General features: G+C 41.5%; 1 protein-coding gene across 2 annotated transcripts; it reads right to left on the bottom strand.

The window, feature by feature from the left end:
* Positions 1-417: 417 nt before the first annotated feature.
* On the bottom strand, positions 418-22,617 carry brwd1 (bromodomain and WD repeat domain containing 1). 2 transcript variants are annotated; one of them, XM_028961827.1, is made up of 43 exons: positions 22,221-22,617; positions 22,053-22,111; positions 21,923-21,952; positions 21,653-21,712; positions 20,923-21,073; positions 20,559-20,657; positions 19,517-19,677; positions 18,653-18,874; positions 18,474-18,574; positions 18,286-18,356; positions 17,566-17,666; positions 17,415-17,455; positions 17,121-17,222; positions 16,878-17,031; positions 15,766-15,900; positions 14,736-14,864; positions 14,334-14,559; positions 13,806-14,000; positions 13,260-13,443; positions 12,658-12,748; positions 12,436-12,576; positions 11,891-11,961; positions 11,517-11,778; positions 10,478-10,603; positions 10,289-10,396; positions 10,069-10,193; positions 9,843-9,925; positions 9,598-9,709; positions 9,463-9,524; positions 8,129-8,284; positions 7,572-7,692; positions 6,962-7,087; positions 6,811-6,880; positions 6,669-6,722; positions 6,356-6,481; positions 6,103-6,255; positions 5,852-6,021; positions 5,167-5,321; positions 4,956-5,042; positions 4,237-4,317; positions 3,798-4,139; positions 2,835-2,975; positions 419-2,469 (listed from the first exon to the last, which is right to left on the bottom strand). In XM_028961827.1, exons 1-43 carry the CDS (start codon positions 22,267-22,269, stop codon positions 1,064-1,066), a joined length of 6,639 nt encoding a protein of 2,212 aa, XP_028817660.1. In that variant the 5' UTR covers positions 22,270-22,617; the 3' UTR covers positions 419-1,063. The 2 variants fall into 2 exon arrangements, with proteins under 2 accessions (XP_028817659.1, XP_028817660.1); XM_028961826.1 differs by having other exon boundaries at positions 418-2,469; positions 21,653-21,952.
* Between the last annotated feature and the right edge of the window lie 1,101 nt (positions 22,618-23,718).

Raw genomic sequence — 23,718 nt, 5'->3', positions numbered from 1 at the left:
GTATTAAAGTTTAAGCTATAGGAAAGACAGAGCAAAATGCCAAAAACACATTTGCATTACAAGTCAGTCTCTCACTCAACACACTCAGACAGACCCACACATGGAGCTGACAGGGTAAAAAAGTTCTTTGCAGCTCTTAGGTTAAACTCTGAAAAGGAATTTAATACTGAACGTACACATCACAGAACACTAAAACATCTTCCCAATATGAGAAATCACAGAATTTTGCAGTAAGTACTATTGATTTAGTGTACTTAGCAAACAGGTACCAAATTTCATGACAATGCTTAATAAAAAAAAAAACATGAAAATAGTTTGGAAAAAATTAAATAAAGTTTAGCTACAGAGTGATTCTCGTTAATCTCTGGAAAGATACTGACGCAAATTATGTATGTACAACCAATAACGGACCAAAAAAAAAAAAAAAAAAAAAAAAGAACTCAATAACCAGAGCCTCTGGCTCATGTGAACAATTAATAGCAATACCGCAATGAGCAGCCTCGTGTAATGTACTACAGAGGTGAGTTTTGGAAGGAGTGTCGAGTTTTTAAGGGGTGATGTGTTCCTTTCAATGGCAACGGTAACATCAGAAAAATTGATATGAAAAGAAATAATTTGCTATCTATGAATTGGTAAACTTGGTTGACCCCTGAGTTTCTAATGCGCAAAAAAAAATATATAGTGTCTGAAATACCTCAGTACAGTGTGCATTTTAGTGCAGGCCAGCAAATTTTGCTTGATTAAACAAGAGGTATATTGAAATAGCACCCAAGCAGACAATGCTCCCATACGGTCGATTCTTTTCTTCTTCTTTTTTTTTCCCCTTGCTGGCAAAAATGACAGAGAGCAGAATGGCACTGGTTTATACAGAAAACAACCAGTATGTCAAATGCATTTTGTCTTTGCACTTAATCATATTTAGGTTCCGCGAATAAAGTATAAATATCCCTGAATGAAAGATTCACAGTATCTGCTCTTTAGGGGACTCCAGTGCTACTACTATATACGTGACAATCAAGTGTCTTTTCAAGGTATCCAGTTATTGTCTCTCCATCCACATCCTTCATTCACTGTCCTGGTAATTCACTGTTCTCTTCCCACGGTTCCTGGTCTGGATTTGGGTTCCCCTGCGGGATCTTCCATATGAAGCGTCACTATCCGCATCTGTGCTGGACCGTTTTCGTTTCCGGGTAGGGCGGACAGACCTTTGCTCTTCGCCCTGTTGCCTCCTCCTGGTACCTCCCCTCTTTGGACTGCTGTGGGAACCTGACCTGGAGAAGGACGCATCAGACTCTGACTCCTCTTCGCTCTCTAAACTCGACCTGCTACTGCTGCTGTAGCTTTCGTTGCGCTTGCGTTTTGGTTGCTTCCTGCTTCTATCTGGCCTGCTTGCAGGCCGCTTGTTCTGCTGTCGACCGGACGAACCACTTTCAATCTCTTCCTCGTCCTCAGATTCAGAGTCTTTACCATTTTTCTCTCTGTTCCTATTGGAATATTCACTGTCACTATCTGCAGCTTGTTTCTGACTGAGGTCACTCTCGGAGTCAGAATTAATGCATTTCCGTTTGGAAAAGGCTTTCAGCTCCCCGGCTGAGCCCCTTCCATTCCTTAATCGATTGGCCACATCAGAAAAGACATCATCTTCCGAGTCGTCCGCAACATATTTCTTCTTGGGTAATGCTCTTAAACAGGGCTTTCTGCTGGAGAAATGCTCCGTGTCCCCATCAGATTCATCGGTCTTGCTTTGTGACCCCTCGTCTGACGAGACCTGTTTCTTCTTATTCCTTGTACTCTTCTTTTCTTCTCCCGCACTGTCAGAAGACTCATCAAATTTTGTATTCTTCTTGGTTTGTTGCCTGGTCAGTTGGCAAGGAGGTTTTCTTGGTTCATTTCTGTTTCGCAGAACCCTTTTTTTATTGCCATCTTCCTCGGTTGTATTGCTTTGCTGGGTCTCATCGTTCTCTGAAGACACTTCCCCCTCTCCATCTTCGATCTTCTTTCTGGCTTTGTCTCCCTTCTGAGCAACGTCGCTGACATCAGAGTCTGGGCTCTGTATTGCTGCTTCAACTAAATGTTTCTTGGTGATGTGCTTTACAGGGGCAGATGTTTGTTCTTGGCTTTTTGAGGTTGCTTTACTGGAACCTGTCACCAGACGTGTCTCCACCTTTCTTCCATTTTTATGGGGGTGTTTTCGGGCTTTATAATACTCACTCTCCTCTTCAGAGCTCTGCGAGGTTTCTTCAGACGATTTCTTTTTGTGTTGTTTAGGACTTGAATCTCTCTCCTCAGTGTGGTCACTGGTGTTCTGGTTTTTATTTTTTGACTCTTTAACACTCTGCCTGAAATGCCTCTGATCACAAACATCATCTTCACCATCTGAAGCCTCATCAGGACTGCTGTTTTGATCAGAAACTTCTTCAGCCACGCTGTAAAGTTTCCTACTGTGCCCATTAACAAGAGATGAGCTCTCTACAAAGGAGAAGATGGAAAAAAAAAAAAGTAAATTAAATCATCATTTAAAATAAATCAAATCAATAATAATCTTGGCCAGAGCAAATTCTGATCATTTCGGGTTAGTTCAGTCAAACACGAACTTCCGGCCTATAGTACATTTCTTGGCCACCGTCGTCAGGGTTTTAATTATCGAGAGATAGATGTGAAAAGCACATATGAAAATAGTAAACAGCAAGTATATTTATGCCTTTAGTCTAGAGCTCATAGTGTGCACAAAAAAGAAAGCCGGGCTTTTAGCTGTACTGGACAGTTCAGATTGTGTATTTTTAGGTCTTATCCCTAAAATTGTGCCATCCATGCCAGGTGGTCAAGTAACTCACCATGCCCTCCCTTAGCCATGGTTTGCTTTTTTATTTGCTGACTTGATCGCTCCCCATTCTGACGAGATTTGGGGATGTCATTGTCAGAGCTGCCATCACCATTCTCCACGTCACACACCAACTCTTCAGTTTTCTTTTCACCTGAAAGAGTCGAATAGGAACGGTCAACAGAAATATCCAACTGTTCAAAAGTTTAGGGTCATTTAGACTTCCTTAATGTCCACTGGAAAAAGCAAAGCAAAATTAACAAGATTTTTTTCCCCCTTTATTTTGTAATTAAAACCACCCAGCCATACAGCACAATCTCCAGGAGTGGAGTTTGTAGTCACATGCTGAGTCTCCCCTCTGCTGACCTCACTAAAGAAAACAGACAGCACCACCCGGTGGACTAAATTTGTATACAAAAAATAAATAAAAATCGATATTTAGTGTCCCTATATCAATACAATAGCACGTAAAATATTTCAATGTGTGTACATTTTCTAACACCCCTAGGGAAAACCCACATCTGCTGATGCACAAAACAATTGTTTAACACTATAATTGCTAAAGGGTTTTATAAAAATTTAAATTAACCGTTTAGAGAGACAGATTTCCACTTCACTGGACCAAAATCTAAATCTGTTCAGATATTTTAAAAGACAAAACAATGTTTACTATAAAAATTAAGGACATTTCTAAATTACAAAATTTTCAAGCGTTGAGCTGTAATTGCACAAAAATTCACGCAGAGGCCATGCCACACAACGCACACAAGTGACCTGCACCTTATTACACATTGTACTTGTGTGTCCATGTCGTGCTGCTGTTCCTAACGAAACTGCGCAACATAGAACGGTCTGTTACGGTCTGCATTGCCACAAAATTCAGTAAGATTTGTGGAGAGGGGTACATGTGTCCATGACATAAGGGTATAGGTAGCACAAAACCGGCTTTAGCTGCAGAAACTGCAGCATTTCTTACCGGTTTCATCGTCAGAATCAGAAGTGAAGGCGGCTGCTGCTCGCTTACAGGAACGAGTTACATGCCGACCACTGGAGCGCTGGGGCTTTTCCGCATCTTCAGAGAGGAAGTTATCCTCTTCCTCAGAAACATCAAGACCTTTCATCCTGCTGGCAGCCACCCTGGCTGTTTTTCTAGTCCTTGGCCGACGAGTGACGGACTGTTCATCGCTGTCTTCCTCTTCTTCTTTTGAGGAGGATTCAGAAGCCCGAGACCGATCCTGTTGTTCAGAGAGCTTGAGGCGCTGGCGCCGCCTTTCCAAACGACATGCCCTGCTGTCACCGTTCATCTGGACCAGGTTCTCTAAAAACACACAGAATGAAACAATGTCAGATATAAATGTTTGCTAAGACCTAATATGCAGTAAAACTAGTTAATTCAGCTTTTATATTGCATTAACCCTTTATTTTCTTGCTCAGCCTGGTGCGTCTGCTGGGGTAGCGATGTGATGACTCCTCATTCTCACTTTCACTTTCATTGACTGGAGAAAAATAAAGCACATAGTGGATTTGGAAACAAGTTTAGTGATTGAATAGTGTAGTGTATATCTTCCTCTGCACCACTGTGTTAAAATGCAGTTCCGTTTACGAGTGCGTGTACAGTTTTAGGCAGATAAGAAAAATCCATTTATTGCAGAATTTCCTTATTTTCATTATACAATTACATTATTTGTATAGAGAAGGAGACTCTGTTTTCCTATTATTCTCTCAGTAGCAATACAATATTGTTCTCCATCTGTAGACATTTTGTAGATTATCCCCTTCTGGACAATTTCAGAGTTAACTCAGCACACATACCTAAAACTTTTTAAGAGTTTTCAAAAATTAAGAGTTGGTTTATTTTCATCAATTAACAAAATGCAGTGAATGAGCAAAAAAGAAATAAAATTAAAGAATTTGATTTGAAGATGTTCATTCAAAAACCGGTAATGTAACAATAAGAATTTATGCTGAAAAACCAAATAAGTATTTGATTCGGATCCCCCGAATGTTCATATGTTAAAATAAATAATTATTTCGATTTTGTTTTAAAGCATCCTCTGTTTACAGTATTTTTTTCACAACTGCCTAAATCAGTACATATTTGAAAAAGTTTTTAACTCTTCAAAGAAGGGTTTACCTTGTCTTCTGTTTTTGGCAATCTGGCTCCTGGTAGTCCTCCTGGTTTCATGCTTGAGGTGATGTTGAGATGAACCTGGCTGAGAGTCTGAAGAGAGGGAGAGATTACCCTTGTCAGGTTCTAAAAAAGCTGTCTTGTCTCACTGGCTGTGTACAACTGTGGATGTGATCAATAAATATCACATTCAAGAATTGTTAACATTAGCACTCACCTGACGTAGATGAAGCCCCGTTAGATCCTGCAGACTCATCAGAAGAGGAGCCCCGCTCCTTCCATGCCTTTCTGTTTGTCCTTTCAGTGGCTGAGGTAGATTTTGTTTGAGATGTGTCCACTTGTTCCTGAGTTTTTAAAGCAGGCCTCTTGTGTCTGTTGAATACAGGGATATGTATTGCAAAAATCTATTATACCACTATGGACACAATGGTAGTAAGTGGGGTTTGAACCTGTGATTTTCTGGTCTTCTGGCAATGGGCTACTAGCACCATTGAACAGTTTGTAATTTGCATAATATGTTAAATCAATTTTTGCAAACTAGCCTGTGGTCTCTCAAAACTGGTCTTATTTGAATCCAAAGAAGCTCGTTTTCTATTATTTTGAAGAATCTGCAATCAGCATGGCTGGCAAATGCAAATTAAAGTTGCAGAAATTGCATACTTTGAAATAAATAGTGACCAAATGTGAGATACACTTATGATGACTTAAGTTCAGAATCAGCCAGGTTGGTTGTAGCTTACTAGTACTAAGAGTCGCCTATGAACCAGACGACCACAAAATCACAGGTTCTATCTCCACTTACTACCCTGTATTTACCGACTGTAACAGGCCCTTTATAAAGACCAGTGATAAATGCTGTAAATGCTATGAGGGTTAAACTCATTACTCAGAAGGACAAAGACCTTGTGGATTCACGGCTGGATGAAGCAAGTTCTTGGTGCTGCGGTTTCTTGCGGAACCTCTGGCTGCGACGGAGCTTCTCGTTGCTTTTAACGGCACTCTTGTATTCAGATATGATCGGCCTGATTTGCTCCTCAAAGAATGCAGACAGCCTCAAGGTCATACTGTATATCTGCAAGATGAAAAGAAGATCAAGACAGGAAAGCATAACAGGAATCAAAGCAATTTACTTTCTAAAAATACTTCAACAAACCTTTGAGCGCTTGGTTGGTGTGTAGGCTTTAGCATTGGCAAAGATCAGCCGGACATCTTTGCAGAGCTCTGTGGGGTTTTCATAGGAATCATCCTCCAAAGCTCTCCTTATAGTCCCAAAGTCCATTGGCGTATCAATGATACTGGAATAGTCCTGGGAAGAAAAAAAAATTTATTTTTTTTTTTTAAATAAAATAAAAGGAGTCTTTCATTCTAATGTTTTTTTTTTTTTTTTTTTTTATATCCAAACTCACTGGGTACTGTGTAGGGTTCACAGGCTGCTGGAAGGGCTCAGAGTCCTCACATTCAAAGATGTAGTCCAGCAACTGCTTGCACCGCTCTTTCCAGGCATCTCGGTCAGGCACAACCTCCGCAACCCGCTGGACAACCAAACATATAATTCACAGGACTGTCAGAATACAACACACACCAATACTGCACTGTATTAAACAACTTAATAAGATAAGAACATTAGATCATTAATAACGGACAGGTTTAAGAAGTTATACAATATGTGGACAGCGAATCAATAAGTTCACAATAGACCAAGACTCATTCTAGCATTACCTGACGCAGGTGATGTGACGTGGAAGTGCCGGGTGCATCTGGATCATCCAGCTCCTATGATAAAAAAAAAATAAAAATTTTGGAGTAAAACACAACAGGGTCAGAAGGTCAAAAGAACCTGCTGATCAATGTGCTCCCTTACATCATCCTCAGAGTATTCCATGTTCTCAACAGCATTGTAGATCTCCATGATGTCTGTGCAGTTGGGTTTGCTGAAATAGTTGTTTAAAAAAAATAAGTGTTAATAAATGAATACAAGAGAAAGAAAATCAAAGTTAAAATGTGTGTGTTACCTTATAAACTTCAGAAGCACATTTGTGAGGAGTTTTGCTGAATGGGCAATATTGCTTCGTGGCTCGTTGAAAGTCCTGGCATTGTGGAAGATGTATCTGGCATCCCAGATCAGAGCAGACAGGCGCCTGTAAACACATTAAACAGTAGCAAAACATTTAATCATATAATCTCACATTTTTACATCAGAATTTCCATGACTTTCCAATTGCTCTAAGGCAAATTTTCATGAACATATGTTCTCTGAAATATTTCTTCCTCCAAGTTCACGCAGCCAGAGGCCAACTTTTAAACGGAGACATGCAGCTGATGAGGTCATGGACTATGGAAGCAATGCACGCAGCACCATGTAACGGTTTCAGCACGGAAAGCCAGCAAAGATACCATAGACCTGCGCCAGTCTTACAGGAACTACGTACTTCATTATACATTAATGTGTCAGTCAGATTTCAATGACTTTTTTTTTTTTTTTACTTTATGTTTATTTTGTATTCTAAAACTTCAAGGCCTACAAAATTCTCTTTTCAATTTTCCAGGTTTTTAATGACTGTAGGAATCCTAATATAAACATTATAATGAAGATTCATAAAGAATGCAGCAAATACAGCAAACCTGTAGAAGCGGTTCATGAGTCTCATGCGTATGGTGCCGAGATCAGTTGGGTAGGCAATGACTGTGCAGTAGGTGGGGTACTGGAGTATGTCCACTGGCCCTGTGAACGGACCTGCAATGTCTGAAACAAAGCATACAAGTTAAGTGAAAGTGAAGTGATTGTCATTGTGAAACACTGCAGCACAGCACGCGGTATGGCGGCAGTGTGTGGGGACGGTCCTTGGACCAGTGGCACATCAGTGCCACCTTGGCAAGCTTCTGATTACGAGGGCCGCTTCCTAAACCACTGGGCCACCACTGTTCCCACAAAACACAACAGTCAGAATTACACAAAGCATTAAAAAAATATATCCCAACAGTACTCACATGCTAGAACTTGAATGTGCTGTATACATTACATTGGAAATACTTAAATAACTGCCCCCTCCCCAAAAAAAACCAATAAATTGTTAGATCAAAAAAAATATAATAACTGGCCGTGCTAAACCGATTGTATGATAAAAGTATTAAGATATAATTAATAAATCCCAAAAGTTAAAATAAAACATATTTCATACCCAAAGTCACGAGCTGCTCTATTCCGGTGATAATGCGGTCACACTCCTCATCACGGCTCCGCTCACCCCACTCGCCTGGCTGAGGTTTGTAGAGGACGTCCTTCATCTCTTCTGCAGTCACCATAACCCCTCCACCCACTGATTCAGGGTGCTGGGCTGCAGAAAAATAAATAAATACCACAAAGGGCTACGGGTTAATAGGGCATCATGAAATAAGAGATCCACACGCATAAGCACATCTCCCCAACCTGCTGCTATTCTAATAACTGGGTGCAGCTTCCTCTCATTATGTTACCAAAGCATCTGACTTTTTCACCTCACATTTACCACGCTAACACATGCATTTTGCTGTCAGTAAGTTATGAAAAAAAAGCCATCTTTTTTAGACTGAGATATTACCATTTTTATCTGTCTTCATTGCTCAGATTTCTTGAAATTTAGTTTGATAAGCATTCCTATTGGCTCAATCCATTTGAAACTTTTTATAAAAGTTCAGTTTTGAGTGTCAAATTATGCACTAACCAAAAAATCTGATCAATCCTCTCCAAAATAACTAGCATGCAGTTCTGTAGAAACTTCTCATAATCGACGTATCCCTTGGACGATTCTACATCGATACAGTCCAGAACATAATCGATTATATCATAATGACTAGGGGTGTTAGAAAATATCGATTCAGCAATATATCAGAATATTTTGTGAGATATTGCATCAATACAGGGACATCAAATATCAATATGGACATCAAATGATTTAGCCTATATGGAGAGAGATGATTATAATGTGAGAATAAGTCAGTCGTCCTGTGATATCGAAATATGACCTGGACTACATGTTCTGAACAGTCAATGAACAGGGGGTAGAAGTTTAGGCTACAGACTCTCAGAATTGAAAAAACTGATGCTAACTATCTGGACAACATTCTCTAACAGCGTTCAAGTAGCCACTGTTTGTGATTTGTTGTAACATTAAAACCGAGGATGACTTGCTCTGTGCTTGAAGTGATGATTTCGTTACAAGTAGCATGATAACGCAGAGAATTCCAGGATGTCTTTTCATTGGTTGTGTTTCAATTTCATCAAATACAATACTGGTGAGTACCGCTGCAACTCACCAGTATTGGCCTACAAATTATTTTTCTGCGTGAGAAATACGTGTCGTAGGAGTGCGTGACAAAAGGCTCAAAAGAGTGCCACACTCAATGAGTCACACTTGAGAGTCCTGCATCTATTGCTTCAAAAAAAAAAAAAAACACAATAAATTGGGTGGTAAATGTTGCCAATTTACGAGTACAAATTAAAGAACTTCAGTGAGAAGAGGGGATCAGTATGTACCATTCTCCGGTATAGCCTCCACATCCCAAGGACTGAGTTTCTCTGTCTCGCCATTGTCCCACCTGACAACAAGGCACAAAATGAATGTTTCACATGTTTAGACAGGTTGCTGACAAGCTATATGCTTTCTCTTACTTGACTTTAAAGCACTGGAAGTGACTATCTGGGTATTCTGGCTGGTAGGGCTCCTGACAAATAACAGTCCCAAACCACCAAGCATCATCAATGACTGAGCGAAATCGGTCATCTGCAAGAGGAAAATGTATAATTAAGTTCTTAGACCTTCCCCTTTCTTCCAAATGTTGAGAACAATTGGCTTATTTCATGAATCCCATTATGCAACAAGGCATTTAAACTGAAACTGAATTTAATTTACTTACTTGGTTGCCAGACTCTGTTACGAGCCTCGTCGTAGCTCTGACGTAGCACAAGGAAGTCGATCACATCAGGCATGTCGTGGTATCTAAGCAACAATCGATTCATAACTAAAACTTGCACTGAAAGCTACATTAGGGAAATTACTGCTTTGCATCGTTCATGATCCAATACATTCCCAAACATTCACACCAGCACACAATACTTAGAGTACTAGAAAGTACCACTCACTTCACAGAGAAAGACCTGGCAGTGATTTGTCCTGTGCCATGATCGATAAGTGTAAGTTTCAGACAGCAGAGTGTGGGGGGGCACACTTCATACTTGATCCCGGTGATTTTAACAAACTCTTGATCCTGAGTTTGGCATGCACACACAAATCACATTAGAAAACACTGAAAGGCTCACAGCCATTATTTCATTTCTTGAGCGTCTTGCGAGTCATTCTCACCCTCAGCTCCATCTTCTTCCATGGTTGCTTGTCCAGATTAATGGGATACAAATTACTCCTGCTCACTGCTTCAACGTAGGCTTCGTGGCCCTGTCGGAAGTAAATCACCTGCAAGACGAAGGAAACATCAGAGAGGCAAGGAGCGGAAAGAGATCACATCTATTTATAAAAGACCAGCCCTGTTCTTACCTCATCACCCATTTGAGGAACAAAGGGTGACTTTCGGGGAATAACATCTGTGATCCAAGCTGAGGGTCGGAATTCATTGGACACTTCTCTGTTCATAGACGGCCTAGATTTGGGATGCTGACGTTTCTAAAATGATAGAGAAATAAATTAGGTGCTATGACATTAACTTGAAAAGGGCAGCTCTGTAATGGGTATCAATGTACCTAGTATTATGGTACTACGGAGAAAGGAAGCGGAGGTCTGATGTTCTTTTCTGACTGCGTACCTGAACTGTTTTTTTTTTCTCTCTGTTGGTTGTGTTTACTATAATTTTTCATGTTCAGTTATGAATGGTCTTGGTAGCAAAAATTATATATATATACACACACACACACACACACACACACACACACACACACACACATACACACACACACACAAACACACACACACTTAAAAATACACATTGTAAACCAACAAACATTTTATAATAATAAATGTTTGTAAGTGGGTACGACACTCGCCTGTGAACAAGAAGACCCGGGTTCAAATCCCACTTACTACCATTGCGTCCCTGAGTAAGACACTTAACCCAGAGTGTCTCCAGGGGGGGACTGTCCCTGTAACTACTGATTGTAAGTCAATCTGGATAAGGGAGTCTGATAAATGCTGTAAATGAAAATGTAAAAATCATGCCTATACAATATTCAGCACAATTTTGTACCATAATTTTTTTTTTTTTTTTTTAAATCAACATAGGATTGCCTCTGCATCCTATGATAACTCCATGTCATGTCCAACGTCACTTTCTCTGCTACCTTTTTTTTGTCATACGGCTCTTTTCTAGCTTTTTCTACTCCGGCAAACCAAGTGGCGGTCACCATGAGGTGACGTCATGTGCCGCCAAAATCAATTGCAGGTCTGTGTGAATGTATGCAAGTTACACAGGAAAGACTTTGTCACATCAAGTAAATATGCCCAAAGCTGATAATCACCCAGCCCTATTATCTACCAAAAGGAACCAATTGCGGAACAAGTAACATCGATTAGGAACACACACCTTTGGGATCTTCACCCTGGATGGTGACTTCTGCTTGTGCCTCTGGGCCATCGGCTCCTCCACATCATTGGCCTGTTCTTCCTCCATCACTACCGCTGCCTCCTCCTCTTCCTCCTCATCCTCCTCCTCCTCCTCCTCCTCGTCAGAGCTGCTAAGCGGCTGAGCTGCGCGTCGGACACGTCTCCTGGAGGAAAGAAGGCTGGACGGTCGTAGGTTGATGCCAGCATCAGCGGTCCAGTCTGAGTACTGGCTGGAAGAGTTGCTGCAGATGAGGCCAAACAAGATGAAGGTTATTTCACCTCAAACATCCCAAAGTGTTTCATATAACTCAGAAATAGGATGGAAACTCATCTGGGACTAGCATGACCCAATACCTGGAGCTGTCACTCTTCCATTCCTCCTCTTCGTTCGAAGACTCCATTTCACTGTTCTCCATTTCGTTGTCCTTAAAAAAAAAAAAAAAAAAAAAAAAGTGCTTGTGGGTTCAGTGGAACATCATTATTTTTTCACTTCTATGCTTTGAACCAGAACAGAATGAAAGAAAGCACATGTTTAGACCTCTAAGTTGTGTTTCTCATTGTGAATGTTGGTACATCCACATGGGGATGTACACACGTTTATTTTCAGTTATGAAGGTATGTTTCAAATATGTTGGATTTAAACATTTTGCTAATATGATTTCAATTTTAATTTTGTACTCTTCAGTTTTATGTAAAGCCTTTAAAAGCACTCTATAATTAAAATATATCTATTTTTTGTTTGCATGTAAATGGTACACAGGTTCAGGCATATATTCGGATGGTTTCACATGCATGAAGAAGAAACATGACATGTATGTAAAAGCATCCTGTTATATGTAGGCCTGAACCTATATAGTTTTACATGAGTCAATAAAAAAAATCTGAGCAAACGTTTGTACCTCAGAGCTTGCAGTCTCCTCTCCCTCTTCACATGAGAGCTCAATAAACTGCTCAGCAATACTTTCCCTTCTCTTCACATTTCTCTGACGGCGATGTGAGACGTCCCGTTTAGTGGTGGCCACCTCATCGTCGGAATCATCCTACAGAATCATAAAATGTCATTTACGGTGTTTTCATCAAAATACAGACGCAGCACCCAAATAAATCTTAAATAGTCCTACCCTGAAGCCGCTGTGTATTATCCTGCGCTTTTTCGAAGCAAAGATGCCGATCTCATCTTCACCTTTGGCAATTCTGTAGCTCTCTTGGGCTCTAAGCAATTACAGGTAAATAAGTCCACAAATAAACTTTCAGCAGTTTCGCAAAATATTGTCCACCCAAGAAATGACAAAGTCGCGTCACCTGCAGGAAACCACGTCTACTCGCAGCAAACCCAATAAATCAAATGAAACAAGCCATCAATCTACCAGTCCACCACCAAAAATTGTTGTTTTGATTTAAAAAAAAAAATCACAAAACGGAGGGACTGCACGATAAAATGTGAACAAGCATTGTGTTACTCAAATATTTTCTGATAATATTCCTATGTAAATTCTACAGCTGAATACAGAACATTCCTAAAATGTTATATAAATCAATCTCTATCACAAATACCTGGTATTTCACTGGCCTTACAGGTGTAACAAAAAAAAAATTATATACTGCAATATATACTGTCACAATATGTATTTTATATCACACAGCTGTACTCAAATGTATACAAAAGTTAATCTTTATATATATATCTAATTCTTTTTTTTTTAATCTGTTTCTATGCAATCACCTGTAGCAGCTGGGGCTGAGCTCAGGGACCACCACTCGGTGCTTCCATGCCTGCAGGTCCCTCTCAGTGGCCATTTGGCTTCGGGGGGCATTCTGGTGCATCTGCCGAACCCCCTCAACTTGCCCACTGCGCCGCAGCCCCACACCGGGAGGTGACTGTAGCTCAGCGCGCTCATTCAGAGATACTGAGGAAGACAGCGAATGAAAAGTCATTCAATTCTATTATCATGTCACAAATTTAGTAATCAATACAAAAGGATATCTTCAAATAAAAAACAGTAAAAGAGTATCATTTACAATATCCAGAATGTCTTACAATCAGTAGTTAAAGGGACAGTGCCCCTTGAGACACTCAGGGTTAAGTGTCTTGCCCATGGACACAGTGGTAGTAAGTAGGGTTTGAAGTCAGTGTGTTACCCACTGGGCTACTACCACATGCAAAATCGTTTCAATTATCCATCAATATGCAGCCATTCAACCAACAGCAGGAATAGTCCAGTCCACCTATTAAATAAAAACAGTAGAGCTTTTGATGACGCTGCTGTACCTCTGCGTGGGGTGCCAGGGATTGGTAGAGGAATAACAGCTGGTGCCGCCCCGTCATGCCGCGCTGAATTCTGCCGGTCCTGCTGCTCCTGCAGCTGCCGGATGGCATTGTCCAGGGCACTGGGCCGAGCTGCTGCTGCATCCTGAATTTCCGCAGGCTGCTGTCCAATCACCTGCTCCACCACCTCACCATCACCTTAGGTACAAACACACCACAATAGATTCATATGTGTGAGAGAGAGTGTGTTTTATAAAAAAAAATTTTGTACTTAGAATTTGAATTTTGTGAAGTGCTTTCACAGGGAAAGAAGAATCTCCAAATAAGCCAGTGCTCTTTTAAAGCAGGACACAAACTTATCGTTTTTTTTTTTATGAAACTACATTGTGACTAATTCTAGAGTAAGAAATATAGTTATTATTCTATAAGACTTTTTAAAAATGATGACATTGTATCGTACCTGTTTGCTATGTTCATTAAAATAGAACAAGAAACAGAATTATGAAGGTGCACAGAGAGCTCGGTTCTTACTTGTAGCCACATAACCCAGCTGTGGTACCAGATGCTCATCAGCAAAATTCTCTCGGCCAGGCACAAGCCTCTGGAACTTGGGGGGGTGGGGGTTCCCATCCACATCCACCAGGAATGGTGGAGGCATGAGATGTGGCGCCTGCTGCGTCTGCTCATCCAGCACGAAGCCGCTGCCGTCCCGGATCAGAGGCCGGTAGTCCGTGTGAAAAAACATTTGATCGGGTGCCTAACACACACACACAGAAGTTTACCAAATGTTCACCGCACAAACCAAATACCAGCCTGGTTACCCGTACATCTTCATACACACTTGAGGCGAGGCAAGAAATGGGACAGGGACATAGTCACACACAAGGAAACAAACCTAGTGCCACCACCAAAAAAAAAAATCAGTAGAATTACCTTCTCGTACGGTTTGGAGCTGCCAAACCCAAAAATGGCCAGGTGTCCGTGAGAGTCAGTGCAGGAGAAGCGTTGTCCATCAGGTGTGAACTTGCAGTCAAAAACAGCACCATGGCCCTGTCCTTCAATCTGCATAACATGCGCAAACAATTTACACACATTGGCTGTCTGGTAGCACGGCATGATTATGGCCAAAATTATTATTATTATTTTATCAATATTGAAATCATGATTATTAATCCCGATTATTCATTGTTTCAGGTAAAACACATTTGTATTGCCTGTTTATTTTCTGTCTTAAGAGATGACTGAAGCAGGTCATTATGAAAGTTCTTAATTTTTCATATATTTAATACATACCAGTTTATTTGGGAAAAAAAAAAATAGATAGTTCATGCCTCCATATGTGGACCTACCCTAACTATTGGGTGTGGCTGGGAGGACAGATGCTCTGGTCAGTAACATGAATAACGTTATTTGTCGAACACAAAATTTTCGTAAGATACAAGATGATAAAAATAAAATCTTACTAATAAAATGTTATGCATCGACTCTTCGTTTGCTGGTTTTTATATACGTGAAGCAAAAGTCCGGCATTTTCACTCGAAGCATAACTGAATGAGCTTGGAACCCCATTCAAATATGTTATTGATGCAAGCTGAGAGGCTGAATGTGACATCTAGTGTGTATATATCTTTTAGGGTTGCCAACTTTTTCAACCTCAAATGAGGGACACTTTCTTGCAGGTTTGTGTGCAGATGCTCACGACACACTCTGTCACAATTTGAGGTTGCCGGTCAGTCTATGCTTTTGTTCAGCCCCTGGTGGTTGTTTACTTAGATGTTAATATCGCGACGATCATCTTAATTTAATCGTGGCAGCCAAAACTGTGATCGTGATTAAAAATTAGATTAATTGTGCAGCCCTACTGTCTTGGACTAATTTTGAACCAAAACTTACGTCAGTCATTCATAAACGTTGATTACAGTTGATTGACAAGCAGGATTGGGTTTAGCTTGGAGCTCATTACCATGTTGAAGTAATGCAGAGTCTTGGTGCCCTTAGTCAGGTCCCATATGAACACATTGCCATCATGACCAGCAGACAGCATCACTCTTGGGTCAAAAGGGTGTGGCTCCAACACAAACACTTCTGCCCCGTGACCCTGTGCAAGGTATTATGGGCCATTTAATAAAGTCATCACTGAGGGAGGCACAAAACCAATAGTTTTACATTGTGACAAATCCTTCTGTAACCCATTACTGATACACCGGTATCAAATAGGAACATTTAAATTCAATTCTTCATTCTTTAAATTTGTGCATTAAGAAATCTTTTTATGGCAGAAACAAGCTACATGAGCTTGAAATTACAATGAGCATATCACCAATTACTGTACTGAAATACATTTAGTGACTAAGATGCAATGGTAGGACTGAGTCTATGGTACTGGGTGATTTACTGATAACATATCATACTGTGATAATGAACATTAAGTATAAAATTCTTAACATATGGTTACAAAAGTCCTGGGGCTGAGTGATATCACCTAAAAATAAACTTAAATACCTTTTGAATAAAAATAAATTGTAGCACATTGAACCACTTTGTCATTCTGCTGTGTTACACAAAAGTATTTTCTATATGGTAGTTCAATTGGTTCATCTTTGTCCACTTTGTAAATGGCCACTATATATGAAATGTCACTGCATCTGTAATTTCTTTCCAGCAGGTTCCCATCTTGTGTTCCATGTGAAACGGCATTTAATCTCTCAAGCTGGAGTCACATAGACACAATGAAAGAGCCAACTGAGGAGTCTCTGCTGAAATGAATTGTGGGTCCACAGCTTTGTGTTGCGAGTGTTGTTCATTGTTTCATTGGTGGAGCAAGCGCCTGCCAATGAAATCTGTTCAAGTTACTCAGAGCAAACGGCAGCCATTCAGTCAGGTTTATGTAGCTTTAACCTGGCTGTGAAGGTCTACTCCTCAAACGCCACCAATCAGTTGACTTAGAAACACTTGGCACCCAAAGCACTGCCACAAATACCTTTAAAATGACCACATCCTGTGCTGTAAAATGTTCTAAAACGTTTCTAAAACTTTACATGATTGAAAACAGAAGCAAAAAACATTACATCTTACTTTCAGGACATGCAGCAGCTGCCCCGTGTAGGAGTTCCACACTTTGAGGAGATAATTGTTTACAGCTGTGATTACTGTGCTGTCATAGCGATCCCAGGACACCATGGTGACCTTCGGCTTGAAGAAGCTGTCCTCCTCCACAAGAGTTTCAGACCTGAAATCATAAAAGTATTATTAATAAACAAACATGTAATATGACTGCAGAAAATGTGAGAAACGTTGCCATGGAGATTCATATCGCACCCTGGCAATGTTGCAGACATGTCGAGCAGAATGCTCCTCCACTGCTGTCGATTGACCAGCCTCCAGATCCGGGCAGAGCCGTCTCGACTGCCGCTCACAAACCTGCAAAAACCAGTCGGTGAGAGACTGTCTGCCCCAGTGCCGCACAGAGCAAAAAAATTAATAAAATAAAAACTGAAATCTTGACAACCCAGACAGAAACAAAGCCACTAGGCATTTAACAGCATTGAACAACCATCATGACTTTCCACTACAGTGTACAAGCAAAAAAAAAAAAAAAAGACCTGAACTAACCTCTCTCCAAAGTGACAGAATTGGATGCTGTCAACTTTGTCCTAGACACACACAAAAAAAAATAATTCATATTGTTTTAAATTACACAGTGAAAAGAGTCTAACTACTTTAGATATTCCTGCAATCCATGAATAGATATTGGAGTTCTTACCGTGTGTGCATCAATTTCAGATATTTTTTCAGGACTCCCATATCCCAGGTAATATATTCTGATTACGTGGTCTGTGCTGCCCGTCGCTAAGAACATGCCCCCTAATGGAAAAAACATATTTTACAGATACATTCACACTGCAGTAAATCCATTTTTGTTTCTATAATGTGATAGTTATTACATAGTTATTACATGCACTTTCTCAGAGCAATAGACATCACACATTTAACTTTTTCCATATAATTCTTGCTTCAGAAGAAGATTCTGGCAGTCTGCAACCTTACTGTTGACATGTTATATGATTGATATGTTATATGATTGATAAATGCACCATGATGGTTCATCTCCACAAACAGGAACTATTGATGTCTATTGCACGTCACTCAATTTCAACGTGAAATGCTGTACACACATGCACACAAGTTTGAAAATGGACAGAATCGCGGAATCCAACAAATAAGATGCCGTAATTGCCGTTTATGGCCGCTGCAGCCCACTACATGTGTTTCCTGTTGAAGCGAGACATTTACACACCAATGCAGTGTAAATGCATTTTTGTTTACAGGTTATTTTTTCCACATCCACTGCATAATCACAGTTTTTAGTTGAATAAATTTGTTTATTACGGAAAAATTGAAATCCAGAAAAATTTAAATGGAAAACGGAATTAAGGAGAACATAAAAACAGATTTCATACGGTCCTACTCATGTCAGACATACCTGGGCTGAAGGACGAACACACCATCTGAACTCCTGGTCGGGGTCTCTCTGTGAATTTCTGAGGGCGGTCACTGCAAACAAAAATATATATATTTTTTATGCCCTAATCACTACTACATAGTCATTGTTCTGTCAAAGTTATGCATGATTTTGCTCTTCAGATTTTAGGTTTCAAAATGTCTACTCACCTGAAATTTATATTATTTACATCCCATTGCCAGAAGCAGACCGTTGCATCGGTTCCCGTGGAAACCATATATCTTTTAGAGCCCTTCGCAAAAGGAGAGAACTGGGCAGACAAGCAACTGGTTAGAAAGAGGTTTCTTAGTGTCTTAAAAAAAGTGATTAAGTGAAGTTAGGGTCTCACCTGTAGTGAGGTAATGGACCCACTGTGCCCCTGCAGAACAGCTCTGGGGGCACAGGTACGAAGGCACCACACACGGATGGTTTTATCACAGCTCCCCGCCGCTATCAAGGTGTTCTCATAATTCACCGCCAGGTCAGAGATCTCTGCCGAGTGTCCGCGAAGAGTTGAGTGAAGCCTTCCATCCACAGAGGACCAGATCTTCACCAAACAGTCATCTGAGCCCTGAGGGACAACATGCTCATTACACGTAGCAGGCTCCGTAAAGAGATGTCTCATCAAACTGGCTATGTATGTGAAAACCAGTCCTAGAAGTGTCAAGGTGGTAGTAGCTTCCTGGGAAACACAATTCAAACCCCACTTACTACCACTGTGTCCATGAGCAAGACACTTAACCCTGAGTGTCTCCAGGGGGACTGTCCCAGTAACTACTGATTGTAAGGCGCTCTGGATAAGGACGTCTGGTAGATGCTGTACACGTAAATATTATACCTTGGTATTTAGGTTTATATTTTCAAAAATGAGCCAAATAAAGTCAGCTGTAACGCAGCAAGTAAAATATTTGGTGCAATGAAAACTAAAATTTATCCTAATTGGATAAATAGCCTGGGTAGGATTAGAGGACACTAACCTAAGTACCAAACACATTGACTTCCAATTTCTACTGTAGTTTGTCAATCAGGATTTTTTTCCTCCTATTTTTTATTTCCAGTGATGTTTTGAAAAATGATAAAAAAAAAAAATTCATTCATTGTGTTTTCTTGCATTTCTTGCAAGTTGACATGTATTTTAGCATGTGGGCAAACAGCTGTAATTAAAGAGAATTGAATGATTACTGTTAAAAAAAATTTTTTTAAAGCATCTTACTGTGAAAATCCTGAGCCCTGTTCTATCGAAGGCAATGCAGTAGACGGCGGAGAGATGCCCAAGGATCCTCCGGTGCATCTTCATGTGCTGGTAGTTGCTCACAGGGTTGACGAAAGTGAACCGCTGGGTGCCTGTGAGTTCCCTGCCACGGCATACCTCCACTGTGAGGAGCAGCAGAGGTCAGATTAGATTCATATTCCCAGTAACATTTATTTTATTTTAATCAGTGGTGGGGGCAGGGGTGGCCTAGCGGTTAAGGAAGCGTCCCCGTAATCAGGAGGTTGCCGGTACGAATCCCTATCCACCAAGGTGCCACTGAGCAAAGCACCGTTCCCACACAGTGCTCCCCGGGTGCCTGTCATGGCTGCCCACTGCTCACCAAGGGTGATGGTTTAAAAACAAAGGACACGTTTCATTGTGTCACCGTGTGCTGTGCTGCAGTGTTTCACAATGACAATCACTTCACTTTCACTTAATTCATCTTAAAGTTTGACAAGCAGTCAGGTTCTAAGTATTATTTCCATTATTAATCATGCAAGTACTGAAGCTGTTTAGGTACAACAGAAGAATCATGCATACAACGTGCATATACAATTATAAATATACTTAAAAGAAAGACTATCAAAACAACTAAACCTGGACAGTGGTCCACAGTGTGGCCAAATGATTTCAGCCCACAGTAAACACAACATTCTAATAAAGTGTTGCAGCTTCATTAACACGGTTCCCAAAAAGCAGTGAGGAAGGAGAGGAAGAGTCTTCAAGTCTCCGTAAACACCTGCACCTCTACAGAATGAGCCGGCATGCGCATTCACTAGACAAAAATAAAATAAAATACAGAGCCTGCCTTCCCTCAGGCCAACTGTGGCAAAACCCACTACCCTTCGTCGTCTTTAACACAGCCCAACAAATAATGAGTTACACACAATCACAGTTGAAGTTAATCTGCAGATGAGCAAAAACATCTTTACCATCAGATATTTAACAAGCCCTTTAACATCTGCAGTCAGAAAGACATTAAACTAATAATAAAAAAACTTACCTAAATTTGGTGCGTCTCTACAGTTTAAAGGCCTCTCTGGTGGTCTGCCCCGATGAAGTGCTGCAAAGGCTGAGCCTTTCCATTTAACAGCACTACAGTCTGGAGGCAAGGGAATTAAACAAGTATTAATGTGTTGCACATCACTTACACCAGTACAGTACAACCAACAGGCCAAAAGATGCACGAGATCATAGCGAAGAAGACGGCAGAGGAACAATTTCAGTATTTTAATATTACAAATCAAAACTGACAAATGTCATTGAAAGCTGCATTGAAATGCTATAGAGTTGATATAAAGAAATATGAATATTAAGTTTGCCTATGAACATGTAAACTATGCCTTGACATAAGGTATAAGGCCAACCTTTAGATGTGCGGAGTAAGGAGTGTCTTCCGATTCCTAGAAGAGAGCGAACTCCTGATACACAGGACGGCACTTCTTTATCCAAAAGTGGCCCAATCTGCTTGCATATCTGCAGCAAGTGGTCTGGTGCAATGTGTTTGTTGGCTGCAACCTTTTTTTTTGCAAAAACGGTCAGGTTAAGGGAAAAAAAACTGAGTTATTGCTTTGAGTTAAATAGCTGGACAAGGCAAAAAACGTAATTTCATAATTTGTGTAAAATAAAAAGCCATATATTTAAAAGTACATTAGAATGCATGCACAGATACTCAAAATCAAATTCATTTCGCCCCTTAAAATCGGGTTTTCACACGCAGACTTCAAAACAATCATAGACGAGCCGAGGGCTTCATGCAGCAGCCAATCATCGCACAGCTTACAGGCTCGACAGCGCTACCAGGCAGGCGATTGGCTGTGGCGGTGAGGTTGACGCAGAAGCCCCGCCCTATCTGCAATACGGAGCTAAACAACGCGAGTCCGTCAAAGCACATTTCCGCAATACGGATTGTTGTTGAGAGGACCATGAAGTTCCTCTCTGATCGGCCCTTTTAATCTAAATAGGCATTTTAAAACAGACACCACAAGGCACGTCCGGGCTATACTGTACAAAAAAAAAATTCGACAGACTCGCGAATCACGACATGGCAAGTAATTATGAAATGATCACGAGTTGATAATAAAAATGCAAACTTACCAAATCCTCGTATGATCTCGGATGCTCGTTTCCCTGCCAATCCAACCTGCGAGGAAGCAGCTGTGGATAAAACGACAAAAAAAATATTTGCGCAAGAAAAGTTGAACTCGCCCCAGTAATAATATTAACAAGACATGTGCTTTTATTATCACACGTCGCTGCAACCGAATCGTGCGAGTTGAATGGAAATTGTCCGAAAGTGGACCGGGCTCCACGGCGCGATCCTACGCGGCCGCCGCCTCTTCGCGTTGCCCGGTGACATCTACGCACCTGGTGCTCCTCCAGCTCGCTCGCCAGCGCCTGAAGGAGGGAGAATAACAAAAAAAAAGAGCGCGTCTCAGATGCGTCCGGCGCTCGCATCACAATAAAAGAGCGCAGCCGCCGGGCGAGCGCGCCTCACCTCAGCCGCCCTCCGACACGGACCCGTGGTCAAGAAGCGAGACACCAGATAATACAGCTCTGCCGGCCGAGAAAGTCCGTCAGTCACCGACAAAACACACAGAACAAGTGCGCGTAAAGCACGTCGAGCTACTTTTTGTGTGTGAGTCTGTGTGTGTGTGTGGCTCACCCGACTCGAGGAGCGAAATATTCCCATTTTTGGCCGCCGACTCGGCCATGTCTGGCTGGCCGTGCGGCTCCGCGCCTCAACCCGTGTGCAGAAAGACTCGCGGATAGTTCTTTACTTCCCCCTCCACGGCCGCTCCCGCGTTCTATTCAGTCAGCTCGCAGGCGCCATTGGAAGGATGAGGCCTCGGCTCCGCGAGTTACTTCCGCCGCCGAGGAGGAAACAGGGGGTGGGGGAGCGCGCCTCGCTTCCCCCTCCGAGCCAAAACAAAAGGTTCCAGCCCTCCGGCCGAAAGCGCGTTTACTGTCGCCGCACGGACGCTCGCTGCCACTGACGGGGGCGGCCGGCCGGCCGGCGGGCGCTCCTGCGTTTCATTTGTTCCCCAGAGGACGGTCGCCTTTTGCGATTACGTCACGGACAATGGCGGAACACGCCGTCCTTGTTTCACCGTCGGCGTTGTCCTCGCTCCCGTGACGGCTTCAAGCCAGCGCCTTTAATCGCCAATTACGCGCTGAATTTATTATAAGTGCAGGAAGTGGTCCGGAAAGCATAAAGTCACTGAATACTAGTGACTAAAGTCAACTATGTTAAGACTTACAGCCATGAAATATTTTTCCCAATTATGACAAACAATGTCACATAATGGCCAAATGTCCATTTACACTTCACTGGCAAAAGTATTGGGACGCCCCTCCAAATCACGAAATTCTCTTCCATGGATGTGAAAGTCAAGTGATTGTCATTGTGAATCACTGCAGCACAGCACACAGTGACACAATGAAATGTGTCCTCTGCTTTTAACCATCGCCCTTGATGGGCAGCCATAACAGGCACCCAGGGAGCGGAGACGGTGCTTTGCTCAGTGGCACCTTGGCGGATGAGATTCGAACTGGCAACCTTCTGATTACGGTGCCGCTATATTAAATAATATTCTTTTGTGAACTAACAGAGTGGCAAATGAAAAGTATTTTCTTCAACCTGCAATGGTTATCACTAGTGACACCAACACTACCGGAAATTTGTCAAAAGGAAGGGTTCTGATCATCTGCTCATTTAAAAAATGTATTCAGAGTAAGCGGACCAGAACATATGGATTGAATTAGCTGGAGCCATATGACATCTGGCACAGGTAGTATCAAGGTTGGCCCACCACTAGGTGTATAAAATGAACTCAGGTCATGTGAAGTAACAGTGTGGAGGTGCATGGCATCAATGACACCAAAGTTTGTGTAGTTTTCCCAATTCGCTCAAGAACAGTGTTACAGCAGCCTTGCATCACCGCCTGTAATGGAAGGGTTGGATGTGGTGGTGTAATGTGGTGGTCCCAGTGCCATGGAACTCGAGAGCAGTAGAGATGATGGATAAGCATTGTTTTGGCAAGGACAATGGTACGTGATTGACTGCCTTGTGGAGGGGAGATTCATGGTGTGGGGTTTATTTTTCAGTGGTTAGGTATGGGCCCTTAAGTAAAGGAAGCAGACTCGTAATCGAATGGTTGCAG

This window comes from Denticeps clupeoides, chromosome 19, assembly GCF_900700375.1.
Source record: "Denticeps clupeoides chromosome 19, fDenClu1.1, whole genome shotgun sequence".
NCBI classification, from domain to species: domain Eukaryota; kingdom Metazoa; phylum Chordata; class Actinopteri; order Clupeiformes; family Denticipitidae; genus Denticeps; species Denticeps clupeoides.
Note: the sequence above shows the minus strand (reverse complement) of the source record. Positions and strands in the feature narration are given on the sequence as shown.